The sequence below is a fragment of the Lithobates pipiens genome, unplaced genomic scaffold (genome assembly GCF_037356315.1).
Source record: "Lithobates pipiens isolate NorthernLeopardFrog02 unplaced genomic scaffold, aLitPip1_a1.2 Scaffold_10, whole genome shotgun sequence".
In the NCBI taxonomy this organism is placed as follows: Eukaryota; Metazoa; Chordata; class Amphibia; order Anura; family Ranidae; genus Lithobates; species Lithobates pipiens.
Window position 1 is genome coordinate 28,769,206 of NW_027507686.1, and position 25,828 is coordinate 28,795,033.

General features: G+C 44.9%; 1 protein-coding gene and 1 non-coding gene across 2 annotated transcripts in view; one reads left to right on the forward strand and one right to left on the reverse strand.

The window, feature by feature from the left end:
- Positions 1-6: 6 nt before the first annotated feature.
- Positions 7-79, reverse strand: TRNAM-CAU (transfer RNA methionine (anticodon CAU)). Its single transcript has one exon. It is a non-coding gene; the product is annotated as a tRNA-Met (tRNA).
- Positions 80-18,054: 17,975 nt separating this feature from the next.
- MAP1LC3B (microtubule associated protein 1 light chain 3 beta) overlaps positions 18,055-25,828 on the forward strand; it is a 29,225-nt gene continuing 21,451 nt past the window's right edge. Inside the window, exon 1 of the mRNA XM_077453351.1 lies at positions 18,055-18,215. Within this exon, the coding sequence (XP_077309477.1) occupies positions 18,176-18,215 (40 nt within the window). The 5' untranslated portion in view covers positions 18,055-18,175. The remainder of the gene's footprint in view (positions 18,216-25,828) is intronic.

The window sequence follows — 25,828 nt, forward strand, 5'->3', positions numbered from 1 at the left end:
AATACTTGCCCCGTGTGAGGATCGAACTCACGACCTTCAGATTATGAGACTGACGCGCTACCTACTGCGCTAACGAGGCGCTGAGAAACCTGTGCCTGTTTTCGTTGATGACCCTTCAAAGAGGTCATTCTTTAGAAATCTTTCCTTATGGCTTTATATTATGAGATGATGGGGATGTTACCCCTCTTATGGCCCATACACACGGTCGGAAATGTCTGAAAATCCGATTGTGTGTGGGCTCTGTCAGACTTTTTTCGTCGGATATTCAGACGGAAAAAGTTTGAGAGCTGGATCTAAAATTTTCCGACAACAAAATCCGATCAGAGCTTTTCCGATCGACGGTCAAAGTGCCACGTATGCTCAGATGTCGAGACCAAAGCTATTGGCTACTAGCCTCCACATAGTCCCATCGTACGCAATGAATGTCACCTCGTTCCGACCAATCGGATTTTACTACAACTTTGTCCGACCGTGTGTATGCAACACAAGTTTGGGCCAAAATCCATCTGAAAAAATCCGACGGATTTTGTGGTCGGAATGTCCAACTGTGTGTACATAAGGCTCCATTTACACCATGGCGTTCCATTTTGCGGACGGAATAGCTGCGATTCTGCACGCGGTTCCGAATCGGCGTTCTAAATCGCAGGACCCCCTTTGCGATCCCTGCACTCAAATCGCAGTGCCGTTTTGCCGAAATTGTCGCCTGACAAATTGCGGTCAAACAGAATCAACGGGGTGCCTGTCGCCCAAAAGATGTTTCGGAACTTCTTTTGGGGCGACACTCATCCCGCGATTCTGCTTTGTGCGATTTCCCCCACAAAACAGAACGCCATGGTGTGAATGGAGCCTCAGGTCTGGTTCACAGCTATGAAGTTTGCCTTTGATCCATTTCTGCAGTGATTTTTGTGGTGCGTTTTGTCTTTTTTGCACACGCGTGTTTCTTGCAGTTTTTTCTTTTTGATGTGTTTTGCATTTTTTATGCTTTTTTTTTGGTCATGTTGTGTTGAGCAGATAAAAAAAAACGCAAATTGCCACAAAATCGCAGTAAAATTGCAGCAAAAAACGCATTACATGCTTTACGCTTTTTTTGGTCACGTTGTGTTGAGCAGATTAAAGAAACACAAATTGCCACAAAATCGCAGTAAAATTGCAGCAAAAAACGCATTACATGCTTTATGCTTTTTGTTTTGGTAACGTGTTGAGCAGATTAAAAAAAAACATGAATTGCCACAAAATCGCAGTCAAATTGCAGCACACGCGTGTTTCTTGCAGTTTTTTCTTTTTGATGTGTTTTGCATTTTTTATGCTTTTTTTTGGTCACGTTGTGTTGAGCAGATTAAAGAAACACAAATTGCCACAAAGTCGCAGTAAAATTGCAGCAAAAAACGCATTACATGCTTTTCTGCAGCTTCTACATTGAAGGCTATTGAACCAAAAACGCACAGTTTTGCATTTAAAAAAAAAGTCCCTGGCCCTTTCCACAAACGCAGCGGCTGAAAAAAAGCATAGATGTGAATGTGTCCCATAGGAAACCATGTTAAATGGACTGTAGTGCGTTTCTGTAAAAAGCACAAAAAAAACGCATGGGTGGGAACCAGGCCTAAGGCTGGGTTCATATATTTGTAAATCGGATGCGTTTTTAAATGGCATCCAATTTGCATAACTTGTGAATGTGACCGGCTCTCAATGAAGGGCAGGGAGGCCGCCGTACGGTTTTTAAAAGGGTCCAGTGCGTTTTTGGGTACTGGTCAGGTGTGAATTCCGGAACAAAAAAACCCCAAAAAAACGCACCTGAACCGTTGAACAGAAATGCACCGGACTACGGATTGCAAACCCCAGCCGCATATGTGTGAACCCAGCCTAAGGGCTTGTTCCCTCCAGGTGTAATCTGGAAACGCATTCAAAATCGCATGTTTTACCGCACCACATGAAAACGCGCTGCCTGCTGCAGATGTTCGCAGGTGCCAATAATTCTTTAATGGCGCCCCCTCATCTAACCAATGCACATAGGCATAGGGCAGCCCACTGAAATAATTGGACTGCCATAAACGCGCCATGCTGAAACGCGCAAAAATAAAGAAATGCATGGTCAAACGCACATTTTCTGCCACGTACACACAATCGGAATTTTGATCGGAAAAAGCTCTGATGGTTTTCCCAACGCAATTCCGATGAGATTTCGCTCAAGCTGTCTTGCATACACACGGTCACACCAAATTCCAACCTTCAAGAACGTGGTGACGTACAACACGTACGACAGAACTAGAAAAAGGAAGTTCAATAGCCAGTAGCCAATAGCTTCCATCTTCTAGCTGAATCTGAGCATGCGTGAATTTTTGCGTGTTGGAATTGCATACACACGAACGCATTTTCGGATAGGAACTTTTTCCGCCCACAAAATTGAGAACATGCTCTCAATATTTTGCTGGCTGAAATTCGGCCAGCAAAAGTCCGATGGAGCATACACACGGTCACATTTTCCGACCAAAAGCTCACATCGGTCTTTTGCTGGCCGAATTTCCGACCGTGTGTACGCGGCATAAGGCGTGAACCAACCCTCAAGCTACATTTCCAATAGCGGCTGTCACTGCCACTCTGCTGAAAAGCGATCAGTGGTTGAATCACCTTACAGAGACATTTGACAGCCAACATGTCACCTTGTCACCACCTGCTTTAGCCCAGTAAATGGCGCACCACTGTGTTGCAACTGCGCGTGTGCATTACATGCGGATGCGGTTGTTGTGTGGGAGCAGCAAAACCCTATTTGCTTGAATGGGTCACATTCGGCAGCAGCACTGCCAGCTGATCATGACAGGGGGGATTGTTTTTGCAGCAAAGTGTTGCAGCAGCAGCACATGTACATCCCCATCTGCTGGCTATGCCACCCTGTATTCACACATCTCAGCGCTTTGAATCGCGGGCAGATTTGCTGCGATCCGAATGCAGTGAGCGGTAAATGACGAATTGCAGAACGCACATTTGAGATGCCATTCATTTGAATGCCGCCTAAATGGGATCTATTAGTTTTGCTGGACATCTTGTCAGGTCATCCATGTTTTGTGGTTGAACTGGATGGACTTGTGTCTTTTTTCAACCTGACTAACTATGTAACTATGTGACTATGTTTACATCAGAGGCTGCAGTGTTTCCCCTTACATCAGAGTCCTCTCTGTACATCAGAGTTCTCAGTGTTTCCCCTTAAATCAGGGTTCCCAGAGCATCCCTTATGTTAGAGTCCCCAGAGTTCTCCCTTACATCAGAGTCTGCAGAGTGCCCCTTACAGTGAAAGGGAACTCTGCGAGTTCAGACGTAAAAGGTGAACTCTGTGGACTGTGTTAGGTGTGACCTCAACAAGTCACCTATTTGTCAGGTTATGTTACCGTTTCCCAATTGTTAGTTAGAGTTCTTATCCAAGCAAAGAGACACAGAGATATTATTCAGTATTTCTGCTCAGAAGTCCGTCGTTAACTCTGACTGTCTCTGACTGACTGTGGCTCTGAGGCTTCTTTATTACATCTTTTATAGACAGAAAAGGGCAAACATCAGCAAATGTAAAAAAAAAAACATTTTCAAAGTAAAGACAATTCTCCGGGTGTTATCAGCTGATAAGACAATCTTCTGGGCGTAGACTGCTTTTTAGGGCTGATGCGGCCTCTTCTTGATGAGTACGTGACAATAGATGACGAATCCTTATTTTACAGAGAAGGATAGAAAAATACAAGTATTTAGTAAGACATAAGGTCAACCATTTTGTTTTGACACCCCTTAATCCTTACATTTCCCCCTTTGACATCACCCCTCCCTCTTGCCCTGGGTCCACCTGAACAAGTTCTAGTCAGCCTATATCCAGAGTACTCTCCCTGACCGCGAGTTGTCAGAGGGGTATACACCCATCCCCCTGGACAGTACCAACATCTAAAATTCAGGAAGAGTGGCTTTTCTGACAGATGGGTGATGTCAAGAAACTAAATCTACCTATCTTCACAAAAGTTCCATCTTTTCCGCATCATTTACCTTGGCTTTCTTGCAAAAGCACATGAGCAGTTTAAAGCATACATAAAAGAAAAATACGAATAAGAGCACCACTATAATCGTCATTGCTGCCTTCTTAACCCAAGAGAATAACCCTGAGAAACTAAAAGTTCCACCAAACGGATCCCAGTCGCGACCAATATTTCGGGCCTTCTCTTGTAAATTCTTTACTTCCGTACGGTGTTGTGCAATGATGTCATAATAATCAGGTACCTCAATACTGGTGTTATGTATCCAAGTACAGCACTCATAGTCCTCAGTAGTTTCACAGAGTCCTGTCAATGCTGCACTCATACTTTCAATTGCTAATTCATGTAATTCTAATTGTTGTCTGATGGCTCTGGTCTCCAGATTTAACTTAGTAATGTCATCAGAGTTTTTCTCCAAAACATCATTAATAATTCCTGTATAGTTATTTAGTCGTTTCATTAAGTCTATACCCCATCCTGTCCAGGACGGGAACCAAGCCCATGCCATGTCCTTCTTCAGGAATATTTCTCTTTTACTACGATACCTGAGGGGATATCTAGGATGCATGCTAGCTTCTAATAGGTGATCACCTCGTTCATCACCTACTACTCCCATTACTGGTACTAAACTTGCGAGGTAGCACCATCCCTGAGCTCTTCTAGGTATCCAAGTATAACATTTATCCTCACAACAGATGTATATATTGTTTCCTAGAGCTACTGATCTTGAACTGATATCATTTCTATAACGAGAGGTGTATCCATAGAGGGATAAGTTGGATACTAACCACCTAACATTATTATCCACAATGTTAGTGAGGAAGTCAGATAATGTCTGGTGTGTGCTGGAATTACTGGGATAGAAGCTTCCATTTAATACGACAATGGACAAATTAAACTTGCTGTCTTGGCATTCTCCATTTCCTCCCGTTGTGTTCCCTAGGTTGAAACACCAATCAGGGGAAAAGGCGAGACCATTTGACTTAAACATTACTGTCTCGCTGGTATTTGTTCTAATTATGTTAATGCTACTGCAAGATCAGTATAGTTTATAGGAACTGCCATCAGTGGTATACTTGCTGTGCTGGGGTGTAATTTGCTACAAATCCAACATTTCTCATATCCTGACTTCTGGGCATAAGCATATTTAAACTTCAGTAATAACATTTTTTTAGAAAATCCTTCATCCTTGTATATTTTATTCTGTGAGGTAACCAAACTATTAGCCAGAATTACTGAAACAATAAAAAGATACATGTTGTCATTTGCCAACTGGCTCCTTTTTACAATGAGAAGCGTGGATCCAGGTAGGTTTCCCTTCCAATTTCACTGAGGTTGCTGTAATCAATAGCACCTGGAAAGGACCTTCAAACCTTGGTTCCAGTGTCTTTCTGGTATGTTTCTTTACATACACATAGTCTCCTGGTTGTAGATCGTGTGTACCTGTGACAGAATTAGGGTCTGGAAGAGAAGAATACACACTCTTGTGGATTTTAGTCAGACGCTGTTGCAACTGTATTACATACGTAGTTAAACTATCACATTGTAATTGCATACTTTGAGGAAAATATAAACCTAATCTAGGTGCACTTCCAAACAGTATTTCATATGGGGATAACCCTGTTTTTCCTGTTGGGGTGTACCTAATAGAGAACAAAGCTAAGGGTAGGCACTCAGGCCATGGTTTATTTAACTCTTGCATAGCCTTTTGTATTTTCAGCTTGATTGTACCATTTACTCTTTCTACTGATCCTGAACTCTGTGGGTGGTAAGGAGTATGAAAACTTTGTTGAACCCCTAACATTGCCATCACATTTTGCATTATTTCTCCCGTGAAATGTGTCCCCCTATCTGATTTTATTGTTTCTGGGAGACCAAACCTAGGTATCAGCTCAGTAATCAGTTTCTTGGCGGTGGCTTTTGCCGTAGCTGATTTCACAAGATAACTTTCGGACCAGCCTGAAAATAGGCAGATGCACACGAGAACAAATTCAAAGGGGCCGCTCTTAGGCATTTGTATGTAGTCAATCTGCAGTCTCTGAAAGGGATATTGGGCCCGGACCTGATGTTTACGTGGGGTTTTCACTCTCTGTCCTGGGTTATTAATCAGACAGATTTGGCATGCAGCACAGTAGTTCCTTGCAGTACTACTGAATCCAGGGGCTAGCCATCCTTGGCTTACAATCCTATACATAGAATTGGAGCTGACATGAGTGGGTAAGTGAACAGCCGCTGCCATTGCGGGGTATAGAGAAGCGGGTAGACATATTTTGTCTCCTTCTCTCCATACATTGTCAAGGCCTGGTGCAGCTCCCTCCTTAACCCAACGGTCCTTCTCAATAGCCCCTGCTTGTTCCTGTAGTTCCATTAGCTGCTGCCATGTGGTTTCGGGCATACTCACCTGTACCGTGGCTAAGGTCTCAGGGCTTACTTCCCCTAGAGCTGCCTTCTTTGCAGTTAAATCTGCAAATGCGTTTCCTTTTGCCTCAGTTGTTTTTGCGCTCGTGTGTGCTGCTATCTTCATGATGGCTACTCTTATAACCTTTTGAAGATTGTTCAGGACTCTTTTGATTCCTTCACCATGTTTAACAGGTGTGCCTGCTGCTGTAAGGTAACCTCTAGCTTTCCATATGTGGCCATAATCATGTGCCACACCGTAGGCGTATGCGGAATCAGTGTAAATGTTCCCTTCTTGTCCCTCCAAGTGTTCTAGGGCTTTCTCTAGAGCGGTTAGTTCCGCTTCTTATGCCGACATGTGTGCTGGTAATGACTTTGCCTCAATTACCTGTGTGTCCGTTACCACAGCATAACCTGTGTGATATTTACCTTTGTCATCGGCAAATCTACTACCATCTATGTACAGTGTGTGTTCTGCATTTGCAATGGGTATGTCTGTGACATGTGGGAACCCCGTGGTTTCTTGTTCCATAAGTTGAAAACAATCGTGTTCATCAGATGTTATGTCATGAAATGAAAGTGTGTCAGAATCCTGAGTATCTTGTGCTGTGTCTACACCATTATCATCATTACTCCCCCCTGTCAAATCTGTCTGTAATGGTAAAAGCTGTGCTAAGTTAAAAGAAGTGCATCGCTGAAAGGTAACATTGGGGGGTAGGAGCAAAGTGCATTGTAGACGCAGCTGCCTTGCCATTGATATGTGTTTTGGTTGGACCTGTGATAAGATGGCGTGTATGTCATGTGTGGTATGTACCACTACAGGATTGTCTAAGACAATTTCTGAGGATTTGTCAATGATAATTGACACTGCTGCAACTGCTCGTACACAGGACGGTGATCCTCTAGAGACAGGATCGAGGGCCGCCGAGAAGTATGCTACCGGCCTTTGTTTGATGTGTTGTTGTGTCAACACCCCTGTTGCGTGTCCCGTGATTTCAGCAATGTACAAATGAAATGTTTTGGTATAGTCAGGGATCCCGATCGCAGGTGCCGAAATCAGTAACCTTTTTAAGGTGCTAAAAGATTCATGACCTGCTTCTGTGAGTACATAGGGTACTATTTTCAAGCAATCATATAATGGCTGCATCAGAGAACTGGCATGTGGTATCCATTGTCTACAATATGATACCATTCCCAGAAACATACGAAGTTGCTTAAAGTTGCGTGGGATATTCATTTGTCTTATGGCCTGGACTCGGTCTTCAGTGAGATGTCGAGTACCCTGGGATATACAGTGGCCCAAAAAGACAACCTTTTTCTGGCATACCTGTAACTTAGTTCTATTCACCTTGCACCCTTTTTCAGCCAGGAATTGTAACAATGATAGAGTGGCTTTTAAACAAGTATCGTTATCCGGACAACATAACAATAGGTCATCTACATATTGCAACAATACACAAGTGTCAGGCGGTAGCCATTCCCCCTATTTTTACTTTTTAAGGTTTAGTCAGTGGGGCATCAGTCAGGAGTCCGTCATAACCACTTATGGGTATGGTGTCACGGGACGTCATGTGTGGAGGGACTACTGAATCAGATAATAAGCTGCGTGACGCTCCTGTGTCAACCAAACAAGGAATATGTTTACCTTCCACCTTCATCAACATGTGGAGCATTTTGTTCTCTGATTCAGCTAGGACTGGGGCAAGTCATGCGGTCGGATCGTCCCTATCATTGGTACGCCTCTGTCTGTAGTCCCTCGTGTCTCTGTCCGTGTTTCCTTCCTGTTCGTCTTTTATCCTTTTCCTACAGTCTCTTTTTATATGTCCCACCTTGTTGCAGTAATAACAGGTAAGAGGTTTACGGGAGAAATTCCCTCCTTCATTGACCCGGGCAACAGTGTTAACTCCCGGTGTCCTTCTGGGTTTAGTTTCTGCTAAATCAGCCTCTATGCCTTGTGCTTTCTGCAACAATGTTCCTCTGTCCCGTATGGCTCTCCATTCGGGAGTACATGCCTTCAGTTTGTCACCTATTTGGGGTACTAGTCCTTCCATAAACTGTCGATTGAAAGCCCTAATGGTGACGGGTAAGGCTAAATCTAGACCTTCGTCAGCCATCATGCTTTCCATGTTGAGGTAAAATTCTGTAACAGTCTGACCTGGGGCCTGTTTTATGGGCGCTGTCGAACCCCTTTCCTGCTGTTTCCCTTGGCAAAATTCTCGTAACTGAGCAATAAACAGGGGTCTAGAGTCTATATGACGAGGGTGTACTCCTGGCGGATGTGCCGCTGGATCCCCTTGTGGTCTATGTGGAGCAATTTCATTCATAAATTGATTAAACATCGTTAGTGTCATTTTATGTCTACACAAATCTTCCCCATCTTGCCAAGTTGCTTCATGTGTGTCTAGTAATTGTGTCACGAATCTACAGAATGCGGCAGGTTTTGCTACGGGATCAGGAGCATTCTGTATTAATGCCATAAGAGTGTCAGCCGACCAAGGTGTCCATGTCCTCAGAACGACTTGTCGGGTCACTGTAGGTGGCTGTCCTGCTTGACCCGCATTTGGATTATTTACTTGTATTACCCTAGTCCGACTATGGACTGGAGCTACGGGCTCTGGTCTTTGAGCGCCGCAATGTACACATTCCTGTGCCCAGTCTGGGTTCTGGGTACCGCATACTCGGCATACCCATCCTCTTCCTCTTAAGGAAGGATAAAGTTTTGGTCTTTCATTACCTGGTGTGGTGGTGTTATAAGGAGGTGGAGTATCTCCCGTATTAACCCTATCGCCGGGAGCAGAAGGAAGACTTTTGTGTCGGACCTTCATATCCCATCCACCCTTTTCCTGACAATACTCCCATCCCTCCTCTTTAGCCCTGTTGGAAACCTTAATTAAACATTGTATTTGTGATACCCATCTGTTCTGCAATATCTCTCCCTGTCTGTCTCTCTTTATTTCTTCCCAACCTTCTACACTTAATCCATTTTCTCCATCCATCCCCAATTTCTTGAGAATCCTATTTGTGCCCTGTGCCTTATCCTTCCCATACAACATTGTAATTATGTCTTTAACAGCATAACATTTCTGAGATTCCTCCTGGGGTTTACCATGTGTCTGGCCCATTTTGACAGTCCTGCCTAGGTGGCGTTTGGATCACTTACTAAGTGTCTCGTTGCCTTCTCCTCCTAGGGTGCCAAAATACTAAAAACCTCTCCTAGATGAGATTTCTGAAATCGAATTACCTTATATGCTAGCCAACTGACAAATATTATGACCAGACTGACGGCTACAACATATACAAGCATTCCCTTTTGGTGGCCAAACACATATGACTAGGTCTCCGGGACTTTGTGGAGACCTTATTTCCGTCCCATTACCATGGAATCTCTCAGCATTCGTTTCTTATTCCTGCTTTATCGAGGCAGTCAGGACTTATACTTTCAACCCGTTTTTAGGCTCATGAATCAAAAAGCGTATATCAAACTTAAGTGTCGGACCCCCAAAGTACTCTTACGAGTTAAGGGCGCATTCCGTTACCCATTGGGATGATATATGTTTCAATTCACACCATACAAACAGGGCTTATCTCATTCACAACAGACAGATGACAAGTAGACAGACAAGAAACAACGGTAACATAAGCCAAAATATTAAGTTCAAGACCCACTTACTACAGAGGTTGGTTTTTACCTGAAGAACAATTCAGACAGATCAGGTGGGCACAAATCTAAGAAGCACAGAGTTTATAAGAAAATAAAGCTTTTCTTACCTGCGCAGGATTTGTCTGTGGTTCTTTGATGTGCCCGACCATTTCGTTCCGTCCTTATGTTCGTTCGCCTCTTGTAGTTTCTTTAGCGAGTCCCTATTCGCGGCGCCAGAAATGTTAGGTGTGACCTCAACAAGTCACCTATTTGTCAGGTTATGTTACCGTTTCCCAATTGTTAGTTAGAGTTCTTATCCAAGCAAAGAGACACAGAGATATTATTCAGTATTTCTGCTCAGAAGTCCGTCGTTAACTCTGACTGTCTCTGACTGACTGTGGCTCTGAGGCTTCTTTATTACATCTTTTATAGACAGAAAAGGGCAAACATCAGCAAATGTAAAAAAAACAACATTTTCAAAGTAAAGACAATTCTCCGGGTGTTATCAGCTGATAAGACAATCTTCTGGGCGTAGACTGCTTTTTAGGGCTGATGCGGCCTCTTCTTAATGAGTACGTGACAATAGATGACGAATCCTTATTTTACAGAGAAGGATAGAAAAATACAAGTATTTAGTAAGACATAAGGTCAACCATTTTGTTTTGACACCCCTTAATCCTTACAACTGTGATGTAAAGGGGACTCTTGTTATTAACTTCGTATGATTAGAAATGTTATTTAGTAGCAAAATATATGTATAGTTTATACTATAAAAAAAATTGCTGTGCACCGCTAAAGTGTTCGGGTTTGACTTGAAGAAAAGGTGGCAACCCTAACCATACCTCACAACTTTTGAGGGACAGATGAGGAGGAATGAGGGACAGAGCGACATTGCTCCAAATCAGGGACAGTCCTTCGAAATCAGGGACCGCTGGGAGCTATGCATACACTATACAATCAGACTTTAAAATCTCCATACAATCTTCTTTACATTTAACAATTGTATGTAATATCAGGACAGACCTAAACAACCCATTCCATTTTGTTTCCAATCAGGCCGGTGTTCTGCCTTATAGTGTCCGGCCATCAAATAGTGTCCGACCCGTACTGCGCATGCGCTGTGCCTGCGCCGTGAGTGGAGGTGATAGCCCAACCATCCAAGCGGACATAGGGTTGTGAATATTAGAGGGTCCCTCGCAGGCGAGCTTCGCTGGCCACGCTTCGGGGTCGGCCTCGCTGCGCTCGGCTCTTTTTTATTCCTACTCTATGTCCACTTGGATAGTGGGGATGGAACCTGGACTTACGGCGCAGGCGCCGTTCATCCTCGGCAATTTTCAGAATCTGTGTTGCTGTGTACTGCGCATGCGCCGTACACAGCGGACACTATCGAATGGAGGACATTATATGACAAGACATCAGCCCTTGCACTATGTAGTTGATGGTAGATCTAAAAGAGATTGAATAGTACATGGGCAGCTAAAGGGAATTGTACAAGCAGATTGAATAGCGTATGGCCATCTTAAAGGAGATTGTACAATCAGACTGTAACATGTGTGGTGAGCTCTTGGGAGACTTTGTAGGGTTTAATCAAATCCGTCTTCCTCCCTAGACGATGATTCAGCGACTTTCGTTTCTCCAGTTGTTTTTTTCCTCCTGTTTGTGGGCAGGTTTTCTAGAAAGCAGATTGGGGCCCAGGGGCGAGCATACTCCAGAAGGGCCCGGCCTCTTCCAGGAGGGGTCTGCGGGTGAACAAGCATTGTGCAGTGTTGATGTCCCTTCATTTAGGATTCAGGAAGATCCCCACTGATTGGCTGAAGGGTCTCACTTGTCATTGTCTTTTTCTAAGGGGGAGGGGAGGGGGGAAGTGTTATGGGTGGAGGCCTAGCCCTCCCCTTGGATGATAAGTCCTCCATCTTGAGTGTGGCAGCGGAATATTATGCTGATTGGATCAGTGAAAAGTGCACCTGTCATTTACATTGCACCCAAACACATTACTCATACCCTTATTGAGGAACAAGGCGCACAGAGCCTCTGTGACCTCTCCAATGGTTCCCAGGCTAGGTGTGCACGTTTTATATTCTGCTGGTGGTTAAAGAAGTCACTGAGGCTTGAGGAACAAAGTACCTCCTCCTTCCCAACAGGCCGTGTTTTAAACCACTCACTCATTTCTTATCTCTGTTGGGGTTTCAAAGAGTGAGATGTCTGTTCCTGGGTTCCAAGCTCAAGGCTTATCAAGATGAAGGGTTCCCACCAAACCTGCTACACCTGCTGTGCTCATTATGAGGGGTCCCCATCATCCCTGTGCTGAGTTCCTGGGTCTGTACAGCTACTGTGCCCATTATGAGGGGTCCCCATCATCCCTGTGCTGAGTTCCTGAGTCTGTACAGCTGCTGTGCCCATTATGAGGGGTCCCCATCATCCCTGTGCTGAGTTCCTGAGTCTGTACAGCTGCTGTGCCCATTATGAGGGGTCCCCATCATCCCTGTGCTGAGTTCCCAGGTCTGTATACCTGCTGTGCCCATTATGAGGGGTTCCCACCATCTCTTCCCTGAGTTCTGGGGTCTGTACACCCGCTGTTCCCATTATGGGACCTGTTGTGCCCATTATGAGGGGTTCCCACCATCTCTTCCCTAAGTTCTGTGGTCTGTAACCCTCTGTGCCCATTATGAGGGGTTCCCACCCTCCCTGTGTTAAGGGCCTGTACACCTGATCTGCCTATTATGAGGGGCTCCCACGATCCCTCTGCTGAGTTCTGGTGTCTGTACATCTGCTTTGCCCATTATGAGGGGTTCCCAATATCTCTTCCCTGAGTTCCCACCAAACCTGCTACACCTGCTGTGCTCATTATGAGGGGTCCCCACCATCCCTGTGCTGAGTTCCTGGGTCTGTACAGCTGCTGTGCCCATTATGAGGGGTCCCCATCATCCCTGTGCTGAGTTCCCAGGTCTGTACACCTGCTGTGCCCATTATGAGGGGTTCCCACCATCTCTTCCCTGAGTTATGGGGTCTGTACACCCGCTGTGCCCATTATGAGGGGTTTCCACCATCCCTGCCCTGAGTTTCGGGGTCTGTACACCCACTGTGCCCATTATGGGGGGTTTACACATCCCTGTGCTGTCTTCCCAGGTCTGTACACCTGCTGTGCCCATTATGAGGGGTTCCCACCATCTCTTCCCTGAGTTCTGGGGTCTGTACACCCGCTGTGCCCATTATGAGGGGTTTCCACCATCCCTGCCCTGAGTTTCGGGGTCTGTACACCCACTGTGCCCATTATGGGGGGTTTACACATCCCTGTGCTGTCTTCCCAGGTCTGTACACCTGCTGTGCCCATTATGAGGGGTTCCCACCATCTCTTCCCTGAGTTCTGGGGTCTGTACATCTGCTGTGCCCATTATGAGGGGCTCCCACTATCCCTGTGCTGAGTTCCTTGCTCTGTACATCTGATGTGCCCATTATGAGGGGTTCCCACCATCCCTGTGCTGAGTTCCTGGCTCTATACACCTGCTGTGCCCATTATGAGGGGTTCACACCATCCCTGTACTGAGTTCCCTGATCTGTACACCTGATGTGCCCATTATGAGGGGTTTCCACCATCCCTGCCCTGAGTTTCGGGGTCTGTACACCCATATTAAGGAGAATGTAACAGGATAAGATGGGAACACATTAAAGCAGAGCTCTCAGGTGGTCAGGAATAATAGCCAGGAGTTCTCACCTTTGAATGTCACAGGATATAAGAAGAAAAGGTCTAACCCACTTCTCCGGGCTCCACCTATGGTTGTGATTTCACTTTTGGGTGGACTGACCCTTTAAACTGGAATTTTTTTCAGACACGTTTCATTAGAACAATCTCTGTATCCAATACACAGGAAGCCCTCGGTCATTGGTATGGTAATAATGGAAGACCAACACCCATCTGTGTAATTCATATTATAATGTAGATCTGTACCTGTCTCATTTCCATGATGGCTTCATATCACACCCACCCAACACTGAATACCAGAACACCATGGGGGGGCTACAGGTCTCCATCACAACACTAAACCACTCACATCAGTCTCTGCACCAGAGGAGCTTACACTCTAATGTCTCCGCACAGTCACTCATGCGAAACCTAATTGGTTGATAAATCTTGTCTTGTCTATGTAGGTGACACGTCCCCTTCATCATACCACCATTGTCTCGGTGAGACATACAATCTGTACCCAGTACAATGACATTGGCGGCCCAGTGGGAGGAATCCGTCCTAGACTGGTGATTAGTATGCAGATGAGTCTATTTGCAGTGATATTGGCGTGCACTGATTTTGTGCGGCTAATTTTAGCAATTAAATCTTTCATTGCCAGGTGGATTTAGTACATAGAAGGGGAAGAATCTGACAAAAGACAAACACTGAGGTCTAAATTGTCCTCCAAATTCTGTATATCTAAAGGCAAAACATGCTCCTGGTATCTTTGGATGGAATGGGGAGCTGTTAGAACCCCTGCCAGATTTGTATTGCTGGGTGAATCTTGATTTAAAGCATCACACCGTATTATTCAAGATATTTCAGACATAAGTTTATAGTAAAGACAAACTGTTTAAAAAGTCAGATCTACAGCTGTATGAAGGTGACCAACATTTGCACAGTCAAAACAAAAATTGCCATGTTTTGTCTGATATGATTATTTCCTGTGACTTCCTGTGCCATCTAGTGGCCATAATATTATATTTTTCCTGAAATGCTTCAACCAGAAAAAGGATAACATTATGGTCACTAGATGGCACTGATTAACATAGAATATAATCATATGGGACCACATACAGCCTTTCTTTTATTGTTGTGGCTGTGCAAATGATTGTCATATTCATCCAGCAAATTTAACATATATATATATATATATATATATATATATATATATATATATATATATATATATATATATACGGTAATATGATAAGATACAAATAATACATTTATCTCATATTTCTATTATTCTAGATTCACTGAACTCCATTACAGCCTTCAGTGTCTCCGTACTCCCACCAACATCCATCCATTGCATGAAAACAAGAATGCAAAGTTAATATATACTGAATCTCCAGACTTTGCTGTCTGTGTCACCCCTGCGGAGATTCAACGCCTCTGTTTGTCCTAGTGTCAACAAGACAGGAAGTAATGGGAAATCTACAGTTGTCACCAGAACAGGAATAGACAGGATATCTCTCAATAGGGACAACTGTCCCAGTGAAACCTGTCTAAAAGAGGAATTACCTCACTTTGGAAAGATTTCTTCTTACTTCCTGATGTGTCAATGAGACAGGAAGTGATGGGAAATTTATAGTTGTTGCCCCTACCGAAAGGAATAGAGGGAGCAGTGACAACTGTCTAAGCGGGGGGAATTTGCTCTCTATATAGAGTTTCCTGTTGTGTCATTCGGACATGAATGAATGGGACAGGAAGTTAGGGGAAATCTCTCCAATGGGACACCAACAAATAAACTTACTGGATTTCTAACCTCTCTGTACGCTACAAAGAACATTTTTGGCTGTACATATGCTTTCCAGGCACTGGGAGGACATGTGTCCCAGTCACGAGGACAGTTATATAACAGGACAGGAGAGTCGTGTGTCACACTGGAATGCAGGAAATGTGCTGTCAGCGGGGTGAAATCATGAACTAGTAAACAGGTTAGTACATAGCTGAGATATTTAGATGACGCCCCGGGGACACTGAGGATGAACCGACCAATCGGTGATGAACAGAAACAGTTTATAAAATATTTTACAATTATAATCAATGAAGAGTCACAAAAACAGACCAAGAATAACAATAAACACTCATCTGTTTTATTCTACATGTATGTATGACATCAGGAAAGGCCACACATGAGCCACAAGCTGTCACTTGGTGATCTGGTCAAATGACCAATACTGAGAAATTGGTTGGATGGACTTGGTCAGAGGATTTTGAGGAAGGGGGTGTTCGGGTAGAGCCAATTTCGAGACCTTCTCTGCCTATAAAATTCCCCCCATGTCAGCATCTAAAGAGCCTCCTCATCCACAGAAGTCTCCACATTGGTCAATTGACAATGTCCCTTTTTTGGCCAATTCACTGGCGCTCACAAGGTGCTCTATACTGGTCACATGACCAGTGTCCCCACATTGATCTGTTGATGGGTGTCCCTTGTTGGTTGCATTACTGGTGCCTACACTTTGGTCATATGACCAGCACCTCTACATTCGTCTATTGATGGATGTCCGTTTTTTGGTCACGTGGCTGGCAGCTCAACTTCGGTCACATGACCAGCGCCTCCACATTGGTCTGTTGACTGGTGTCCCTTTTTTTGATCACACGACTGGTGCCTTCACTTTGATCACATGACCAGTGCCTATACATCAGTCCATTGAGACCCATTTTTGGTCACATGACTGGTGCTTTTGCTTTGGTCACATGACCTGTACCTCTACATCAGTCCATTGAGGGGTGTCCCTTTTTTGGTCACATGACCAACACCTCTACATCAGTCCATTGAGGGGCATCTCACTTTTTATCACATTAATGATGCCTTTGCTTTGGTCACATGACCAGTGTCTCTACATCAGTCTATTAAGGGATATGCCATTTTTGGTCACATGACCAGTGCCTCTATATTAGTTCATTGAGGGGTGTCCCTTTTTTTGGTCATGACTGGCGCTTTTGCTTTGGTCACATGACCAGTCCATTGAGTGTCCCTTTTTTGGTCACATGACTAGTGCCTCTACATTAGTCCATTGAGGCGTGTCACCTTTTTAGTCACCTGACCAGCACCTCTACATCAGTCCATCGAGGGGTGTCCCATTTTTGGTCACATGACCAGCGCCTCTACATTAGTCCATTGAGGGGTGTCCCATTTTTGGTCACATGACTGGTGTCTTCACTTTGGTCACCTGACCAGTGCCTCTATATCAGTCCATTGAGGGTTGTCCCGTTTTGGTCACATGACAAGCGCCTTTTCATAAATCACTTGACTGGTGTTCCTTCTGTGCTTCCATGTCTTGTGCCTCTTTATCGGTCACATAATCAATGCCTCTGCTGGGTCATGTGACTGGTGCAATTATTATATCAGATGTTGGTAAATAATGATTTTTTTTTGTTCTTTTCCTTGGAAAAATTATTGATAAACACCATGTCAGGTGTCAATGAGGATTTTGCCATGAAGATGATCGATTCGATTTTCTATTTGCAGAAATCTGGAAACGTGGACAGATCTGCCGGATATTGGACTTAAATGTGATCCTTGGTGGGAAATATTCTACAAACAATAAAAGATCACAGAATGAAAACTATAATATAGAATAATCAAATAAGTGGTGCTGCGCTACCTTAAAAATAATGAATTAATCTAAAGTGCCTAGTGCTTGCTATTAATTAAATTAATTTATTATTTTTAAGGTAGCGCAGCACCACTTATTTGATTTAATACACATCTCTCAGTGGTAGGGTCTATACCTCTGTCGGTGTTCTGCTGCAACCCGCCCTTAGCATTAATTTAGGTTTTATATGATAGCGCAGGGATACTCCAATTTTGTTTATAATATAGCATAATATAATAGAACACAACAATATAATACAATATAACACAATAATATAAAATAAAATATTACACAACAATATAATATTGCATCATACAATGTAACACGATATAATATAATACAATGTAACACAACGATATAATACAATATAACACAACAATATAATATAATACAATATAACACAATAATATAAAATAAAATATTACACAACAATATAATACAATATAACACAACAATATAATATAGCACAACATAAATATTATACAATATAATAAAAATCATATAATATAATATAAAATATTTTAATGATAGAAAGTCATTATAAGTCGGACAGTGCTATGATGACACCAGGCTCTGCCCTGTCCCTGCTGGGCGTTGTAGTTCTCCCTCCCCTCCACCATTTGACTGACTCAGGTAGCTCTGCGGGGAGAGTCACGTGTCAAGCCGGCCCCGCCCCCTTTGCCACACGTAACATGGCGGCGGGGAGGCTCCAGGTGACGTAACATTGACGTCACGGGCCGTGTTTTGTTTTGCCTGGTCGGGGCGGGCGCCTCACATACAGACCGGAGAGCCGAGCGGAGGAAAGATGCCGTCCGAGAAGAGCTTCAAACAGAGGCGGACCCTGGGTGAGTGGAGGGGGGAGAGGGAAGGGTTAATGCCCCTTGCACAGGCGGGTGTCCGGTGTGGTTATCTCCATGGAGCCTCTGAGTGCAGAGAAGGGGAAGGAAAGGGTCAAAGTTCATGCCCCCCCCTGTACCCCCCAGTCCCCGTGACATGTATTAGTGGGGAGAGGAGGGGAGGTCAGGGAAGGGTTAATGCATATATTGGGGGGATACTCCTGGATTTCCTCTGATCACCTGCTGCCAGTTGGAGTGTGAAGGGTTAATCTCCTGTATACAGAATATAGTGTACACCCCCTTCCCCTGTCCTTCTCTGAGTGTCTGGCAGACATGGGGGGAGATGAAGGAGTTAAAGCTCCGGTTGTGGAGGCCCCTCTGGGGTGTAACCTGTTACTTTGTATCAGCAAATCACCCCCCCCCCCCTCATCTGTCTGGTCAGCTGAAAGGGTTAATATCCTCCTGTATGGAGAGTACAATGTACCCCCATCCTTCCTGGGGGGGGGGGGGGCACATTGAGGCATTGGGGGGATTTATTGCTACTTTGTATTTGTAGCTCTACCTGATCTGTCTCCCCTGCCAGCTGGAAGGGTAAATGCACCCCCCCCCCCATAGAGAATACAAATCCTTCTTGGGGGGGGGGGGGGGTAGGGTAGGATGATAAAGGGTTAATGCCCTTGGTTGTTTCTTTGTCTATAGAGGTCCTGAGTGTTGGTAGACATTATTGTTTTCTGTACCCCCCCCCCCCCCCCATCCAACACAGGAGGGCAGATAGGACTATAGAGTGTCACCATTGCTGATTTGTTTTATGGATACATTTATCTTATCCTTGACCCTTTATTAACCAGACAAACATTACATGTTTTGTGATTTCCCCTCCCTCTCATGTGCTGCATTGTACTTTGTATGTTTATTCTGAGCTGCAGATGCCAGATGTAGAGGAAAGTGGGGGAGGGGGCGTGGGTTGTTATCTGAAAGGGTTAATACCTGTCCAGCCCCCGAGATGACTGCAGAATGTTTTATTTTCACTTTCTGTCTCTCACTCCTGAATCATACTTGTTATTTTACTCTGATTTCTCTGATCATGGAGAGGGGGCTGGAAAGGGTTAATCCCCCCTTCCGTCATGTTTATTGCTGTGTTTTTGTTATAAGGGGAAATAATACTCCCCACCTTTCCTGTATAGGGGTTCATGGGCCAACCCATACAGGAGAAGGATCAGGGAAGGGTTAATGCCCCCCCATACAGGAGAGGGGGCAGGGAAGGGTTTATGCCCCCCTGTACAGTACAGAGAGAAGGAAAGGGTTAATGCCTCCCTGTACAATACAGAGAGAAGGAAAGGGTTAATGCCCCCCTATACGGGAGATGAGGGAAGGGTTAATGCCCCCCTATACGGGAGATGAGGGAAGGGTTAATGCCCCCCTATACGGGAGATGAGGGAAGGGTTAATGCCCCCCTATACGGGAGATGAGGGAAGGGTTAATGCCACCCTATACGGGAGATGAGGGAAGGGTTAATGCCACCCTATACGGGAGATGAGGGAAGGGTTAATGCCACCCTATACGGGAGATGAGGGAAGGGTTAATGCCACCCTTATACACAAGGGTTCAGGGAAGGGTTAATGCCTTCCTACACAGGCGAGGGGTAAGGGTTAATGCCTCTGTATACAGACGAGGGGGAGGGTAAATGTGAGGAAGAAGGAAAGGGTTAATGCCCCCTATGCACAAGAGGGTAAAGTTCAGGGGTTCTGGGGGACAATAGAGGGTTAATGCCCCCACCCACAGCATAAAGTGAGACTCTGCGATGTTTCCTGTGAAGGTGACATCTTGTAGTCGAGGAATTTTAATTGGTCACTTTTGTATCTCTTACCCAAAATATCCTCCGGAGAAGGTGATTATAATTCTAATGTAACAGGAAATGCTTCAAGGGTTAATGCCTATCTTCTTGCACATGGGATACATTGTAACAATTTATTGTCGCTCGCTGGATACCTTCTCTCCCCATCCCAGCCTGGAGCGCTGAGGGTTAATACCCCCTCTAGGGGCACCTGATGGCAGCCATGGGGTAACAGCGGGGAGGTATCCGGTGACTTTGCGAGGGCAGCTGGTGGAATATTGCTGGAAATCCAGGCAGAGAGCGGATGAAATCATCTTTTCGCAGACACTGCGGATTGCTGGCGGTGGGGGACGGGAGGGGTCCTGTGCTCCGCACACAATGCGCCAGGCCTGGCCGCAAAGTAACGGATGTTATTTGGATTATTTCCTGGCTGGCGCTGTAGTGACGCCTGTTTTGCGTCATTTGTTTCTAGGCGTAGAGCACTATAGTCTTGATCGGGGTCTGGAAATCCCCGAATGTAAGCGATTTACTTTCTGTCCATACTGTGTCCGAGCGACTCGTAGACGAATCAATACAATAGTCTGCGTGGGACAAGAACCCCGCCGACGCCGCTCAGCGCTGCGTTCGCTATCTGAACATAAGATATCTTAATCGGACATGCCGCGTCCAAAGGAACACAACGCAGCCCCTGAGATGTCATGTGTACGGGTCAAGTAGGTTGATGAGATTTAGTCGACCTGCGATTGACAAGCCTTCCAAACGCAGGAAACGAGTGTCTGTGGAAATGAGCCCTCAGCAGGTTCTATTCTGTGCCCGCCCGTTCTGCTTCAGGCGTTAACTTTTTCCTTCTGCCGGGAAGTGATCTGCGATTTTCAGTGCAGGGATCTCTTCATGGCCTGATGTAAGCGAGATTGATCCTGGACGTAGACGCATGCCGTTGCGTGTCATTGTATGACGGGGCTCAGGCCTTTTCTAGGTCATTCCGGGGGAAGCTTGAGGTGGATTTAGTCCCGGCTGGTGCCAGTCTGCTGCCTGGTTGGGTAATGCTCAGGGTGTGCCCTCGCTGGTTGTCGGATCTGCAGATTTGTTTGATGAGGGGGCACTAAGTACCGTAACCTGGGGCAACCGCATCCCTTTAAATCTCTGGCCCTTTAAATATTAATACAAAAGGCAATTACGAAAATTTTTGATTTTGGAAATCAAAAACTCATTTTAAATGGGACTTCAATGCACAGAAAAAATGCACCTGTGTGGTTTTTGGAAACGCAGAGCATTCATTTGTACATTGTGGTGTGATAAAATGCAGGTGCCTTTTTTTTTAACTCTATGTGCATTGGGTGCAGCCATAACCATTCCTTTTTCTGACATTTGTTTACAAGTAAAACTGTATTTTATGCCCCCAAACATTATATATCTATATCTATCTCTTAACCCTCTTGGGCATGGAGGTCACCAGAGCTTCACAGGTTGCCACTGGAGTCCTCTTCCCCTCCTCCATGATGACATCACAGAGTTGGTGGATGTTGGAGAGCTTGCGCTCCTCCACCTTCCGTTTGAGGATGCCCCACAGATGCTCAATAGGGTTTAGGTCTGGAGACATGCTTGGCCAGTTCATCTCCTTTACCCTCAGCTTCTTTAGCAAGGCAGTGGTCATCATGGAGGTGTTTGGGGTCGTTCTGTTGGAATACTGCCCTGCGGCCCAGTCTCTGAAGGGAGGGGATCATGCTCTGCTTCAGTATGTCACAGTACATGTTGGCATTCATGGATCCCTCAATGAACTGTAGCTCCCCAGTGCCCGCAGCACTCATGCAGCCCCAGACCATGACACTCCCACCACAATGCTTGACTGTAGGCAAGACACACTTGTCTTTGTACTCCTCACCTGGTTGCCGCCACACACGATTGACACCATCTGAACCAAATAAATGTATCTTGGTCTCCTCAGACCACAGGACATGGTTCCATTAATCCATGTCCTTAGTCTGCTTGTCTTTAGCAAACTGTTTGCGGGTTTTCTTGTGCATCATCTTTAGAAGAGGCTTCCTTCTGGGATGACAGCCATGCAGACCAATTTGACCAATTTGATGCAGTGTGCGGCGTATGGTCTGAGCACTGACAGGCTGACCCCACCCCCCACCCCTTCAACCTCTGCAGCAATGCTGGCAGCACTCATGCATCTATTTCCCAAAGACAACCTCTGGATATGACGCTGAGCACGTGCACTCATCTTCTTTGGTCGACCATGACGAGGCCTGTTCTGAGTGGAGCCTGTCCTCTTAAACCTCTGTATGGCCTTGGCCACAGTGCTACAGCTCAGTTTCAGGGTCTTGGCACTCTTCTTATAGCCTAGGCCAGTGATGGCGAACCTTGGCACCCCAGATGTTTTGGAACTACATTTCCCATGATGCCTAACTACACTGCAGAGTGCATGAGCATCATGGGAAATGTAGTTCCAAAACATCTGGGGTGCCAAGGTTTCCCATCACTGGCCTAGGCCATCTTTATGTAGAGCAACAATTATTTTTTTCAGATTCCCATGTTGAACTTCCAGTGACCAGTATGAGAGAGTGAGAGCTATAACACCAAATTTAACACACCTGCTCCCCATTCACACCTGAGACTTTGTAACACTAACGAGTCACATGACACCGGGGAGGGAAAATGGCTAATTGGGTCCAATTTGGACATTTTCACTTAGGGGTGTACTCACTTTTGTTGTCAGCAGTTTAGACTTTTGAGTTATTTTAAGGGGGCAACAAATTTACACTGTTATATAAGCTGTACACTCACTACTTTACATTGTAGCAAAGTGTCATTTCTTCAGTGTTATCACATGAATAGAAAGAATAAAGTATTTAAAATATACTATATCCCTTTTTTTTATTTTTAATAATATGAAAGATGATGTTATGCCGCGTACATGGATACCTAACATGTCATGCTTTAAAATTGCGACAAACTACAGTACTTAAAAATTTTCCAGGTTACAGAAGAGATCTAGCACTAGAATTATTGCTCTCGTTCGAACGATCGCGGCGATACCTCACATTTGTGCTGTGAACACTGATTGCATTTGTGGGTCGGACTTGTGTATGCGTTTGCTTCTGTGCATGAGCACGAAGGGATTAGGCGATTTTTTTTTTTTTTTTTTTTTTTTTTTTTTTTTTTTTTTTTAATTTTTTATTTGTTTATTTTTTTTCAATTTTTATTTTTACACTGTCCCTTTTTTATCTTATTTTTTTATTTTCGTACAGTATGTCATGTTCCAATATTCCAAATGGTAAAAATCATGTTTTTTGCTTCCATCACTGTAACATGACCACAGCTTGTTGGGGGGGCTGCTATCGAAATCTGTGTAACAGGTGGGCAGGAAGCTCGGCACCTAGTACATTGCTGCCAAAGCAATGTTGGTCGCAGGTGACTCCAGCATCCCCATGCTAATTCATAGTAATCTCTAAACGCATCTTGCATTGCTTCCTCTTGCCAGCAGGGGGTGCAGAGGAGCTCTTTACCTGGGTGGATACCATCTGGGTATCTGTCTGCATGCACTATTAGAGCTTTTACAGTGCATAAGGATACCTGCTTGACTCCCATCCCCCGATGCACAGGTTCTGGGGTCTCCAACTGCCAGATATACCTCATCTATATCTTTGGGGGACTCTCGTTTGTGGCACATCCTGGCTTTCAAATACCCCACAAACCTGTGGATTGGGTGATGGAAGCCTTGCAAGTGGGTAATGCTGAACCACCCCCCCCCCCTACTCACCTGTCCGCAGAGATCTAGATTGGGGTCCATTTACTCCTATGCTCATGCGTCTGTGTCTCCTCTTCCTTTTTTTTTTTTTTTTTTTCCTTCTTTCTCTCCTTTTTTTTTTTTCCTTCTTTCTCTGTCTATACATGTCTGTGTCTCTCTGTCTCTGACATACACTTTAATGCATGTCCGTGCAAGACAAAATGTGCGTGATGCTTGTGTGTGGTGGTTTTTTATTTTTTTTTTCAATTCAGTGCAGGTACTGATGTATAGTTTGTGGTTTAGGGCCAATTCACACCACATACAGTCCAGTGCGTTTTTTTTTTTTTTTTTTTTTTCTGCATCAAAATCGCTTGAAGAGAAGGTTATATGGTTTCCAATGGCATAGGTCACACCAGTGTGGTCAGTTCCAAGGCGTTCCAGAAAAAAAAAAACATGCTGCATTTTTCCTGCACTGGACTGTAATGGAAGTTGTTAAATTGCATAAATGCAATGGACCTCAATCCAGTGGAGCAAAAAAAAAATGCATCTGGAAATGCATCAAAAACTCACCGCAAAGCGTTAAAAACGCACATGCAGCAAGGCATCCGGAATGGATCTGGAGTGCATTTTTGTGGTGTGAACCAGCCATTCGGCTCGGATTCATATTGGTGCGATGCGGAAACTCTGCATCACACCTGACTCACAGGCAGTTCACATTACCCTATTGGGAGTGTCAATACAAAGTTAAAGCGGAGGTCCACCCTAAAGTGGACCTTCTGCTCATTGCCCCCCCCCCCCCCCTCCGGCGCCACAATTGGCTCCTTTCAGGGGGGAGGGGGGTGCAGGTACCTGTACAGTACAGGTATCTGCACCCACTTCCGGGATAGCTCTCTGCGGAAAGGGGCGTAGATTACGCCCCTTTCCGAAAGTCCCCCGCTGCCTGCTGGGAAACACACAGATCCCAGAGGCAGCGGGTCCATCCTTATTGCGCAGCGCGACTCGCGCATGCGGGAACCGGGAAATGAAGCCGAAAGGCTCCACTTCCTGATTCCCATACCCAAGATGGCGGCGGCAGCACCCGAGAGACGATCGAGAGATCGGCTTCGGGTGCCGACATCGTGGGCGCGCTGGGCGGGTAAGTGTCACTATTTTAAAAGTCAGCAGCTGCAGTATTTGTAGCTGCTGGCTTTAAAAAAAAAAAATAAAAAAATGCGGACTCCCGCTTTAATGACACCCCCAGAGCGGATTGCAGTGCAAACTGTCAATTCGGACAGCAGTCGGATGGCAAGGGTGTGAACACCCATGTGATTCGATGCCGGTGCGAAGAAAAAAAAAAGGGGGGGTCCTGCACGACTTTGGTTCATATTCAATGCAAATTCAGCCATAAAAGTTTGCACCGCTCATATATCACATGTGATTCGCACAGCAGTGCGGCGCAAATCACATGCGATGTCTGACATTGCACCAATGTGAACCGAGCATTATACCGTAAAAAATAAATAAATAAAATAAAAAACATTACCAGCAATCTTACCTTCTAGCCAGGTAATAATAAACAAACAAAAAAATAACTACAACCTTGTAAAAATTGAAGTTTTTGTTGCAGTTTAAACAGGGGAGAAATGTTCGATATGTCTTATATCTTGATTTTACAGTCTAAAAATGCATAGAAAAAATGCTACAACCTCCATAAAAAGAGGTAACATTTTACAGATTTTGTTCCTTTTTTGTGTTTGACCCTTAAAAATAAAAATACCACATTGAAATACTGACACTGTTGTAGAATTGAAGAATGACATTGAAACGTGTGTGAACACCTATTCCTTGGTTTGAAGACGAGACGTGGTGTTGTGCGTTGTGGGGCCCCAGCAGTCACATGACCAGCCAGGGCTCTGGTTACAGCTGTGTCTTGGAGAATGTGTATTTTGGTCTCGGTGCTGCTGGCTGGCTGCCTTGCGTTGTGCGGTGCCAGGAGGTCTTATGTCATGCCTCCTTCCTGCCTCTGCAGCACCCACCCTGAAATGAGCGATTGCAATATGCTGAGCATAAATCTGC